Source organism: Cydia strobilella, chromosome 26 (assembly GCF_947568885.1).
Source record: "Cydia strobilella chromosome 26, ilCydStro3.1, whole genome shotgun sequence".
Taxonomy (NCBI): Eukaryota; Metazoa; Arthropoda; class Insecta; order Lepidoptera; family Tortricidae; genus Cydia; species Cydia strobilella.
The window spans coordinates 5,155,694-5,168,890 of NC_086066.1; the positions used below are offsets into that span (position 1 = coordinate 5,155,694).

General features: G+C 35.8%; 1 protein-coding gene across 1 annotated transcript in view; it reads left to right on the plus strand.

Moving 5' to 3' along the window:
• The first annotated feature begins 2,297 nt into the window (after positions 1 to 2,297).
• Positions 2,298 to 13,197, plus strand: part of LOC134753273 (uncharacterized) — a 30,584-nt gene continuing 19,684 nt past the window's right edge. Inside the window, exons 1-5 of the mRNA XM_063689116.1 lie at positions 2,298 to 2,548; positions 3,064 to 3,192; positions 3,920 to 4,011; positions 4,831 to 4,935; positions 6,051 to 6,084. Coding sequence (XP_063545186.1) covers positions 2,464 to 2,548; positions 3,064 to 3,192; positions 3,920 to 4,011; positions 4,831 to 4,935; positions 6,051 to 6,084 — 445 coding nt within the window. The 5' untranslated portion in view covers positions 2,298 to 2,463. The remainder of the gene's footprint in view (positions 2,549 to 3,063; positions 3,193 to 3,919; positions 4,012 to 4,830; positions 4,936 to 6,050; positions 6,085 to 13,197) is intronic.

Here is a 13,197-nt window from a genome sequence, read left to right on the forward strand (position 1 = left end):
ACTATAGCGGCGAAACTGACGAAAATGATCTTGCCATAGTTCAAACGCGTGTAACGTCTCTTTACACCTGTCAATTTGTTAATTTGCAGCTTTATAAAATTGGGGTTCTAGCCTCGTCATGCTCAATGTGCTCAATTGAGAGCATTTATTGATTTACGGTTCCTGCCCAGGAATTCCAAAAACGGAAAAAAGTGTCCTTAATGATCTATTTCAGTTTATTCAATGAGAAGTTATCATACATAAATCAAATTATAAATAATAAAATTCGTAATTCTAAATACAATTACAATGTCAATTATTAAATTAAATTATTAAATTACAAAACAAAAGAAAACAGAACATAAAAAAAGCACAAGCAGCATAATTAACAACTAATCAAATAACCCACCCCGAGTCACTCCAGGCGCAAAAGTTCCCAACACGCTCGCTGCGTTTCCCCGTTGAACCGCAATAGATAACCTTTGCACCAGGAATGACCCGGAGCGGGGATCAAGACCCCTCTCACGCAACTGACTCCCGAGCTCCCTAAAGAAGGCCCGTGCCTCCGAGCACCAACACCCAGTGGTCTCCACCGCGAGTGGAACAAACAAATAAATTAAGAGCATTTATTGATTTACGGACGAAGACATCAAAAAAACGTCTGGAAAAATCTGGATCCAAATGGCTTAAGACAGAGACAAGTGGAAATCGATGGAGGAGGCCTTCACCCACAAGGGGTCTAACGCACAAAACAAGAATATTTAAAAAAACCTAAAACTAATTTCAAATAAAATGTTTTTTATACAATGTATGCAATGTTACTAGGGCAACTCAGTGCTTAGATTTACGGTTCCCGCCCAGGAGTTCCAAAAACGGAACAGAAGTGTCCTTAATTGAGAAAATTGGGCAGAAACCGGAAGATCTTTAAAACTGCTTGGGCAGGACGAGAGACGCACAATCATGGGGGCGATGTAAAAATCAATATTCGAAATGTCAAATGTCACTTGTCACTTCAATGACTGACAGCTGTTCTTTAGTCTTTTGGACCACCATCAACAGAGGCGCCAACTGGTGAGCAAAAAAAACGATAGCCCTCATTGTAATAAACTTCTTTTTTATGTTTCCCAAATGTGACTTAGAAGTAAGTACTTAGTTATAAAAATAATTATAAGCTATCGGTACGTTATCCTAAACTTTTTACTCGTATAAATAAAGTTGTAATATCTGAACTTATTTTATTATTACCATCCAAAAAAATTGATTGTATCATACAATAAATGAATCTTTTTTTATTAGGGTAAGACTCCGCTGTACGTCTGTCCTGAATATTTCAACTGTGTCTAGCTATCACGGTTCATGTGATACAGCCTGGTGACAGACGGACAGACAGCGGAGTCTTAGTAATAGGGTCCCGTAGTTTTTAGTAGTTTCGTGAAGAGTGTGTAATCTACATATATATATTTTTTTTTTATAAAAACAGCCGAGTTACCTAATGGTATATGTATAATCTAGCTAGTAGTAGTTGCGATTATTAATAAAGTTACGGTTACCGATAACCGGTAAGTTAGCGTTACTGGTTATTAAATTGGATTTTTCTCACTCGACACTATGTTGTAGTATGGTCGAGGTTTTTAGAACATACAGTTTATTGACCGAGCGAAGCAAAGGTTTCCGTTTCAGCTAGAGCAAAAATGCTTTCAAATATCTGGCTGTCCTCGGTGTACTTTTCTACAGGTCGCATTCTCAATCGCTTCTCGTGAAATTTAGAGAGGAATTGCGATAATTATATATTTATTTTTGTTGATAGCTTTGGAAAATTTGCAAATTGGCGGAGCCATGGTGGTTCACGAGGTCTACAGCTCACAGAGCCACTAGTGTTTAAGCTTATAGTAAAACCAGGCAGTTGTTAAGTTATTTAATATTAATTATTTGATGAAAAATAGCATAGCATTACAAAATTACGGATATCGATAAAATATGAAAAATAAAATTTGTTATATTATAAAACGGTAATAAGTGTCTGTAAGTTTGTATACTGGGGCCTATTGCATTATTAAATACAAGCTAATACTATTAGTGATTTTGTATGTAAAATTACTAATAGTATTAGCTTGTATTTTATGATGCAATCCGGCCGGTGGTTTTTCGAGCCGTAAAAATGGACTAAAGAAGACTGTCAGTGTCTATAAAAAGTCCCATATTCTACAGAGCCATCTATTGAACGGAAGTTGAGCTATTTTGATCAGGGGGCCTAGCCAAAATGACAATCGTTAGCAGATAAACGAAAAATGGGATTAAGTAGTTAAATGGATTCTAAGATAATCAAACTCAGGATGCAACGGGAAAACGTAGACTCTCATCTTTGGATCTCATTTCACGAGCGAACTCGCGGTCAAAACCTATACTAACATGTTAATGCTTGTTCTTTTATGTTTCAATAAATAATAATTCCTGCAAGTTATAGCACTGAGTTGATAAGCTACAATGTATGGAGTGGTTATAGCTTATATATTTTCCCTGTGTTTATTTATAACAAGAAGCGAATTAAATTACACTATGTATCGTTCAGGTCAGTTTATTTACTTACATTATTTTTGAAATAAAACTATGAAAACGGATTATATCGCGTATATTGAATTTATAATACATCCCGACGTTTCGAACTCTTTACAGCGTTCGTGGTCAACGGGTGACTCGCTTACATTATTTTGTTAATATAATAAAGATTACAGCACTGATAATGTGAAAGCTAATGAGTACATACGAGTAAAAAGAAAAGCATGTCAAAATGAAACAATTAATATTTAAATGTTAGTTCATTTGGGATAGGGAAATGAAATTTAGAAAATAAGTCAAAATAAAAGAAATACAAGCATAAAGAGAAGATAAAAGAATGAGTATAGTGCATATATGTAAATGTCGTATATTTTAACTTAATCTAAAGCTCTTACAAAATAATAGGACACGTCACGTAAGCGGTGTGCCGTCTCACAAGGACCTGTACATTACAATTACAACGAATTACCAACGCATTAGGCCTTATTTGATGGAATAATAGGTCTCCATGCCTCAATTTACCCTCAGCGGACGACCACCACTTGAAACTGAAATTTGGCGGATCGATAGAGCTGTCTGGATCGGACGAGCAGAGCATTGTGTCAGACAAACTCGACGGTCTACCGTTCCTCGGTGTTATAAATGAAGTTGAAAATGGTGAGTTCATTGTGCCGGCTGGACACACTAGTCGAGAGACCCCGAGACAGGCCGAGAACGTACATACATTGCTCCCTTCTCGTCTCGCACTTACTCGTCTAGTCTCGCCCTTCTCCGATTGGGTCTGGTATTTGTCAAAACTCTTCGGCGAGAGGCTCCCGACGAGTGTGTACAGCTGTCATTAACTTGAAGAAATAATGCCCTCATTAACAAACCCCAATCTTGCAGATCATTGAAAATCTGGGTTGGCTCTTGAATACGTAGCATAAATTCGCCTAGTTTTGGTATAGTTTTGACAAAAATAAATATTAGGTGAAGTTGGGGACGGATGGCAAAGTTAGTTTTTTTTATACTACGTCGGTGGCAAACAAGCATACGGCCCGCCTGATGTTAAGCAGTCTCCGTAGCCTATGTACGCCTGCAACTCCAGAGGAGTTACATGCGCGTTGCCGACCCTACCACTACTCTCCCTCGTTGAGCTCTGGCAACCTTACTCACCGGCAGGAACACAACACTATGAGGGTCTAGTGTTATTTGGCTGCGGTTATTAATTATTATAAGATTATTTTAGAATTTTAATTTTTGCGTTCCGTACCTCAAAAGGAAAAAATTGAACCCTATAGGATCACTTTGTTGTCCGTCCGTCTGTCTGTCATTGACTTTAAAACGAGGAATTTCGTACAATGGTATGGAAGATCATTTTAAAATAATTCATTTCGTTATTTAGACGATGCGATGTCAGACAGAGACAACGACATAATGAGTGAAAAAGGAACTGAAGTAAGGACGGCGGATAATTCCGAAAACCAGGACTTATCGGTAAATAATCTTTTACCAATATTAAATATATTAAAACGGTACACGCACGGGTTGTAGGTATCTTGATAATCACAATAATCTGGGTAGGCTAAGCGATAAATAAATAAATATTATAGGGACATTCTTACACAAATTGTCTAAGTCCCACGGTAAGTCATGAAATAAAACGGTAAGCTCAAGAAGGCTTGTGTTGTGGGTACTCAGACAACTATATATATAATATACAAATACTTAAATACATACATAGAAAACATCCATGACATGTATATCCCCTGACATGGCAGTCGGTAGGACAGGTCACGGGACTAGAAGATTGCTGGACATGTTTCGCTCCATAACGAGGAGCTTCATCACAGCCACACACGTTGGCGGACCGACGCAGACTGCGAGCTGAAGCCCTCATGAGGCCGATTGCACAGCGCGGGCGGGCAGGCGAGGAACTACCCTCGTTTCGACATTATTATTTTAATACTTATATTTTACGCCTATACCTCACGGAAGTTATGTTATTAAAATCTGTGGCCAAATTATACAGAATGGTCCAAAAATATAATCGCAACTAGTTTTAAATATTGTTTTCCTTACTACAATCATTTAACTAAAACAAAACGCATTATCATCAAACTATGGAAAATATTTTAAAGACAATGCGTTTTGTTATAGTTATATTTAGCTTTGATACTCAAACGCGAACATTTGTTAAAGTGATCACTGATCAGCTATATGCCACAGTAAAAATCTTTGTCAATGTATTATTGGGTCAGCCTGTATTGTGCAAAGTTGTATAACGGGCAAAGCTGTATGATTTTGGGTTTTTAGGCGCTTGGTGGCAGTGCCGAGATGGTGAGGGAGAACAATAATTTTCCCGAGTCACCAACAATAGAAGACACAGATAGTTTAGAAGAAAACAACAGAGAATTTTCGGTAATGGTATAATCAAAGATATATATAACTCTCTACATACTCTCTGGTATAATTTTAGTACCTACTGGACGGTAATATTAGCGTAGCATAGCATAGCCCGGTATGACGGGGCAGTTTTGGTTTTACGTTAAATAGTGCGAGGGCAAGTAATAGTTGAGCAGAAGTTGATATCGATAAACTAAAATAATCGTGATTACAGTAATTAACTGAATTATATTTATTTTAATATAATTTAAAAAATTGTTATAGTGACTCGAATTAATGTCAGATGTTGGATATTTAGAGCCTCAATAAGAATAAACGCTTTTTCACCACACCAGCTGGTAAAGGCTCTCTTAATTGTTCGAAAAATGATAAGAAACATGTAAGGCAATAAAGTAATCAAATTGTTGAGTTCTTTTCTTATGTTGGCAGGTAGAATCAACTTTTAAATGTTGATTTTGAATGATAAATATTTTACAGTTAGTATTTTCCTTGTGTTGGTGTGGTGAAAAATGTTGTGTTTCACTCGGTTGCAAAATTCATATTCATATTTATATTTATTTATTGCAACCATGGTTTTATAGGTATTACAAATTCTTGGTAGTTCCACATGGACCCCCCCACGGGGAAGGGGGAAGCATAGCAATATTACATGCATACTTAGGATCTAATCTTAAATCTATGTGTATAATATAAAAGTAGGTCAATTTAGTAGTTTTTATACATATAAGCCGAATTGAATCAGATAATTGTCAGTGTATTAAATACAAAAATAAACGGGCAAATAATTATTAAATTTGTTTAGTTTTGTTTAGTCCTCGTGCCTTGAAACCCTCGTAACGCTCAAGATTCCATTTTAAGAACCACTCGGTACGCTCGTGGGTCAATTTTGGAATCCTTTGCTTGCTCGGGTATCAATATTAGTATAAGAGGTTAAACGTCTTTGTCCCCTTGTTAAACAAATAACTATTACTTAATTAATAACTCGAACTAAACGTAGTTCGATGAGGAGTCACATTTGTTTTTTATGATTTAGAAATTGCTTCATAGTTGCAGTTATCAAAAGGTATACCTCGTTTTTAGACTTAGTAAAATTACAGTCGCATTCGCCCAAGTATTTTTATTTATTTCAGCCATTTCGGGAAAATTATGTCAAGGATGACAACAACCCAGCGCAGGCGCGGATCCAGCGTTGTGGGCAAGATGGGCATGCCCACAACCTTTTTTACACTTTCACGGTATATTGAGATCGATAGGCCTTCATAAAATAAAAAATAAAAACAATGAATCGTGCGTGATTCGGAACGCAGCAAAGAGCCATAGACAAAAATGGTGATACTTTTTGTCACATTTTTACAACATATTATCTGTTTCTTTTTGGCGCATGAATATGTATTAGAAAAAAAGAGATGACTACTGGTTGGAAGCGCGCACTCGCGCAGACCATAGACAATAGACAGATCTACTAATTTAAAAGCAAGAGTGTATTGAGTTGTATGCATGCACATGTAGATTCCCGCCAAAATGCCAAAAGTTCCGAGGCAAGCCGCCATTCTTGAAAAGTTTTTTGTTAATGTCAGTCAGGGTAAAATAGCTGTGATAGTGTGATTGTTGTTTCGACATGGGTAAGTTATTTTAATGAAATTATTGCTATTTTACCGCTCTAATGCAATGCCCTACTCTATATATCATTTGTAACTTTATTTTAACTTTGTTTTTTGGTCATTTCGGCCAGGGTTTACCTAAACAATCAGAGCAATTTATCGCTCTGATTGTTTCTCGACGTGTAAGTAAGCTACTCTATGTATATTACTTTATAATAAAACAAAGTTACAAATTATCCAATAAGATATTCATTACCTACATTGTTTATCGATTTATTATTTGTACCTATGATATTTCGTGTTGTGTGTGATTTGTTTTCTTGAGGGGGTTTTTTGGCGTCTTCTAGTCAATGACTAAGTAAATATCTTGAAAATTAAATCCTACAACTACTCACGTAGCTGTGCAATAGGTATATATTTATGGGGCATATCATGCTATCTCGACTGAACATTTAGATTTAAAAATTTTAATTGGGTAGATTCTTTATGTACCTAGTCAAATATAAAATAATTTACCTACATATTTAGTGGTCGATTGAGTAGTAATGAAATACCTCATACTATAGGGAAATAAGTCAGCTAAGCGTAACTACGTTTACTAAGTATTAGGTTGAAGGGAGTTTAAAAATGATTCATAATACGTATGTATTATTAGTAATTTTCAAACTTTACCATACTATATATTAAGTAAGGAAACTGGTATATGGAGTACTCTATACTTACTTATTTATTTAAGATTTGTACCCTAACATCAAAATGTTTTTACAAATATTAGCAACTCTCCCGGTTAGCGTTGCTACCGCAGAGAGATCTTTTTCTACTCTTCGCAGAGTAAAATCTTGGTTGCGGGCCTCAATGGCAGAGGAAAGGTTATCCGGGCTAGCTCTCCTGAATATACATAAAGATACGAACCTAGATATAGATCAAATAATCAACGTTTTCGCAAAAAAGAAACGTAAACTTGAATTTGTAATTTAAGTATATACTTAAATAGCAAAATCAAACTTACGTTTGGGTGCTCCCACAGTTATACCTCGCGCGTCCAATGATGATGCCTATGACAGTTCATTTTTGTATGGAACAGCTGTCACGTAAAATGTTCGTACACTTTATTGGAAGTATAGCACATTCGTTTATTTAGAAATGTACTAATTAACTAATAAAAATACGGTATAAACATAAAATATTTCTTATCTTAAGTTCTTAAGCCTATTCAAATTTGACTTTGGAAAGTAGGTAAAGGTGTAAAACTGAGTCAAAAGTAGTACCTTAGTAATAAATGTAATAAATAGATATATATTGATTATAGTCTAACATGACTTAATTGCTTTTAATGCAACTTATAGATTATGAAAAGCTCTGACAACTAAGTAGTCCACAAATTAGCTGTCTATCATTTATGATTTTTTACTTAGCCTCCTTGGGCTTACCGTGGGACTTAGTCAATCTGTGTAAGAATGTCCTATAATATTTATTCATTTATTTACTTACGCAAAAGGCTAAAATGTAAAATTCTTACTTTTTCATAATCTCGATACGAATGACTCCCTGTATACATAAGTATATAACAGATTGGCTCAAATATTTTTTTGCAAAAAATTATTGTAAACAAAGAGAGTGGTGCAAAACTGAATCATTGCAAATAAATATGTATGAAGCAGACCACTGATTAATTTTTGCACGTAGTATTTATTTTTGCAATAATTACTAGATTTAAGATTTGAGAGAATTGTGCCCATCGCTGGGGAAAGTACGATAGCCACAAAATGTATATCTTGCCTAGATTCATCTGATGTAACTCAACTATCTTAACATCACTAATAAGGAATCTATTTACTTCTATTATTATGCCGATATGTGTCAGTTCAGTAGCAAAAGGACATGACTCATACCTGATAATTTTACTTCCACGGCTGCAATCTCCATGTGCGCTCCTCTTTGTACTTTGTGATGACCATATTAGTAGAACAGCTGGGCCTGTATTGTAAAAGGTACACATTGACTCCTCAATAGTCACTAAGTACATCACGATTTTATATTTATAGATGTCTCAGAATTTATTATTATACCAAAGCACATGTATTAACAGTTTATGTATGTACATGACTCAATCAGGCACCTTAGTAGTGCGTGACCCATTCATGTATTTGATTATTGTAATATACACAGTAACTTGTTTGTTACAATGTCCCATTTATTGTGCTGGACTCCACACATCGTCTGTTCATAGCTCGTCAGCCATGAGGAGTAGCGCTAGCTCCTAACAGAAACTATTATCATTAACCTCTCCTCAGAGCAGGTTACCACCATTGAATTAACTTTCTTATAGTCGGCGGACTTCTATGCCCCTTACCCGACAAAACCTCGCAAGGCATCTCTGATCTAACGCTGTCAAGACCGACCGAATCTTTATGTCTTCGACCCCGACAGCGCTAGCAACAGCATCTCTGGTCGAGCGTTCTTATGGCCGGCATGCTTTTCCTCCGACCGTAACAGCGCCCGACCCAGAGGAAATCAGTAAAATATTGACTTGAGTCTGTCCACAACCAGACTCCTTTATTTGATATAAGCAAGATTATCATGACAGCCTTCCCGCAGACAAGGCGTCTTATGCTAGTACATGGCTTTATCATTCGATTTTATTGAAACTATAATGTACTTGTATATCAACGTCAAATCTTTCATAGGGAATCATATTTGTTTTATTTCCCTTGTGACTTATATTATTATCTTTTTTACTAATTATACTTAGCTCTCAATTTGCAGTGTAGCGTCTTGTACTTTACTATATATTTATTGACACACTCAAAGAAATACTATTTCATAACAGCAAGTAGTTGTACACCAGTCGCAACAGGAAAAAGCGTCCTTTATCATAGATAATATAACAGAAGGAAGTCTTACCATAGACAGTGTGAAACGGAAGGAAGGTTTTTTATAGTAGGTGATTCGCGATATGTCGCGACACACCCGTCGAGGAAAATTAATGTTGAGTTAAGGTGAGCATTAAGTGGCGCGTCCAATCTTTTATTCTTTTCATTGCTTGAACCGCCGCTGCCCTCTTATGGTTTCCCTTTCCAGTCATCGACTCTTCCTGTATTTCCTTTTGCTCATGGTCTTCCATCACTTCGTTTACTTCTGTTGAACTTTCTATCATTTCATCTGAGATGTCCATGTGGCTTATCTCATCTGAACCATCCATTATTTCATCATCATTTAACATATCTATGTCCTCATGCCTCTCTGTATCATCCATTACTTCTTTATGCTTCGTTACATCCATTTCGTTAATTATAGCTCTATCTATTTCATTCTCTGATGAAATCATAGGTTCTCTTATTTTTAATGACAATTCTTGATCTAGGTTATTGCTACCATATGGTGAGTTTAACGATTGTTTGATACACGATTGATCTTTCATGAGGTCTTCAGATAACAGAGACTCTTCTGCTTCTAGGGGATACAAATGTGCAATAGACCTTGTGAATATTGCCTCACCCACTTTTACTTTTGCTACTCTACATAATCCGTCTATTCCTTTAAGTAGCTCTGTTATACGACCCACTTTCCAATTTCCCCTGTTTTTACTTTCTCCTTTGATCTGTACAATGTCACCAATGCATGGCGCAATTTTTGCTTTTACTCTAGCTTGTTTTGGTGAATGATTATATCGTTCTCTTAAACTCAGTAGGTATTGATTTATAAACATGTCTTTATATTCATTCATAATCATTTCACCTCTCTTCCAACCTTCTAACAGTTGTTGCTTAGTAGAGGTACTTGAAGATGAGATCCTTTCTTCTAAATTGTCAATATTAATACACCTTCCAGGTGTCAGAAAATCCGCCGGTTTTAAAATATGTCCTTGATCATTTCCTACATAAGTCAAAGGTCTAGTATTTACTATGGCCTGTACTTCTTTGATGATTGTTAACAGCTGATTGTCTCCTAGTAAATGTTTTTCAAGGGTTCGCTTAAGACAATGTTTCACTATCGCTACTAAGCGTTCATACACTCCCCCATGCCAGGGTGCTAATTGAGGAATAAATTTCCATTGTACTCCTTTTGATGATGAATTAATTCCAGTCACTACTTCCGACAGTAGTTTAAATTGAAGTGCATTATCCGACACTATTATTGAAGGAGTTCCTCTAGCTGCAACAAATCTTCGAAACGCCAAAGAACATTCATCCGTAGACATATCTTTTACTATCTCAAGGTGAATGGCACGTACCACTAAACAAGTGAATAAACAGACCCAACGTTTTTCTTGACTTTTATCTGATTTGACTACCATAGGTCCGAAGTAATCCATTCCAACATAAGTAAAAGGTGTCTCATATTTTACTCTCTCTGGAGGTAAAGCAGGTGTGTTGGGTAAAGTGTAAGCTCCTCCTCCGTGTTTTACACATTGTGGACATTTATTTATGATTTTCTGAACTTGTGCTCTACCTTGTGGAATCCAAAACCGTTGTCTCACTTTACTTAATGTATGTGGTACTCCTACATGATAATTTTCTTCATGTATTCTTTTTATGACCTTATTGGTAAATTCACAATTTTTAGGTAATAAGATTGGATGTTTTGTTTCATATGACAAGTCTGAATGTGTCAAACGTCCTTCAGATCTAAGTACTCCATCTATGTCGGTAAATAGTCCTAAGTTTCTAGTGAGGTGTGTTCTTTTGCCACCACTTTCCTCCGGGAAGTATTGTTTTTGGACTTTTATTATCTCTTGTACTTCTGACTTTATTTTATTATTTATATTCGTTTGTGCAAGATGATCTTTATCTGATATTTCTGTCATTATGTCTTCTTTATTTGATGTAACTATTTCCTTTTCACTTGCTAATTCTGTAATCTTCTCTTCAGATGCTTGTGTGTTATGATTCGAGAGACCCTCCCGCGTCAAAAGAGTATTCTCTACTACGGGTGAACTTGGCCACGTAGTTGGATCTTGTAACAAAAATGCTGGACCGTTTAGCCATTTGGTTAATTCTTCTTTTGACTTGAGAGGCCTCGTTGCCACATCCGCTGGATTTAATGTAGATGGAATGTACCTCATATCCAAATCTTTATTACGTTTGATTTCTTCTATCCTTCGTGCTACAAACGGTACTAACAGCTTATTCGATTTGTACCAGCTTAATACGATTTGACTGTCACACCATAGCACTTGCTTAGTTACCTTTATTGGGAGATATTTCGCCACATATTGTAGTAATCTATTTCCAATGACAACTCCTAGTAATTCCAATCGTGCTATTTTCAAGTTTTCTTGATCTTTTATAGGAGTTAGTCTGGATTTTCCAATTACAAACTTTAAATTGTTTTCTTGTAATAAATAAACCACTGCTGAATATGCCACGACTGAAGCGTCTGTGAAACAATGAAGTTCACAATCTTTGTTGTTCGACATAAGTCTTGGTAGACATATATCTTTCACTGTGTCAAGATCTTTCAAGATAATTTCCCATTTTTCCGTTACTTCATTTGACACAGGTGAATCCCATTTCTTATTTTCTTTCCACAAAGATTGTAAAAGCAGCTTTGCCGGTAAGACTATGGGTGCTGCAAATCCGCATGGGTCATAAATTGACGCTATTGTCTTCAACAATCCTCTTTTGGTAAATGCATTATTCTTGAGCTTTACTTTCATCTGCAGTGTATCTTTATTCAGATTCCAGTCTAATCCTAATGTTTTTACTGTATCATCTTTATTACAGTCGGTGATGATATTTTTCAGATCCTTGCAGTTTGAATTCCATTCACGAATGTTCATTGAGATTTGCTTAAATGTTGATTTACAATCCTCGTATATTTGTGTAGCTTCCTGAATGTTATTTGCTCCGGTAAGCAAATTGTCAACATAGATGTCGTTTGCTAATTTTCTCATGTGTTCTGAATCGGAATTCATTAAATGATGTCGTATCGTCGCATTCAGTAAGTACGGTGAAGAAATTATTTATTTTTATTTTTTTTTTATTTTTATTTATTGATAATGGGAAACAAACAGCGAAAGATGACACATATAGATAATTACACTTAAATACATACATAAGCCAAAACAGTTTCCACTACTGAAATTAGATAATTATGGTTGCTCAGACAAGACTTGTTTGTACAATTCAATTAAACTATCTCTAGATCTAGTGCTAAAGAACTAAACAATGCGAATTTGAAACCACAAACGTGACATGCATTAATTTAACTTAATTTTACAATAGTAAACTATCAAAATCAATTATATTATTTGCCCTAATAGTAGCAGAGTTATATTATATTATTTGTTCATTTGCTCTTAATTGCAGAAACAAATTTTTGTACTGACGGAATGAAAAACAAGTCAACATGAGAATATTTGTCATTGTAATTTTTACACGCTCTTACGATAAATCTGTTCTTTGCGTAAGTGGTTCGATGGAAAGGGACAGCGAATAATTTAGAGGAGCGCGTGCGGGGGTACGCGCAGCGCAGAGAGGCGCGGGCGAGTAGCGCGGGGGAGTCGACCAGCCCATTTAGGATTTTATATAGTAAGGTTTGATCCCTAATTTCGCGTCTGATTTGAAGGGGTATAATATTATTTGAATCAAATTCTTTGAATTTATACTTCATCCGCCTGATAAATTTTTTTTGAATTCCTTCTATTGCATTAATATGGATAGAGAAATGAGGA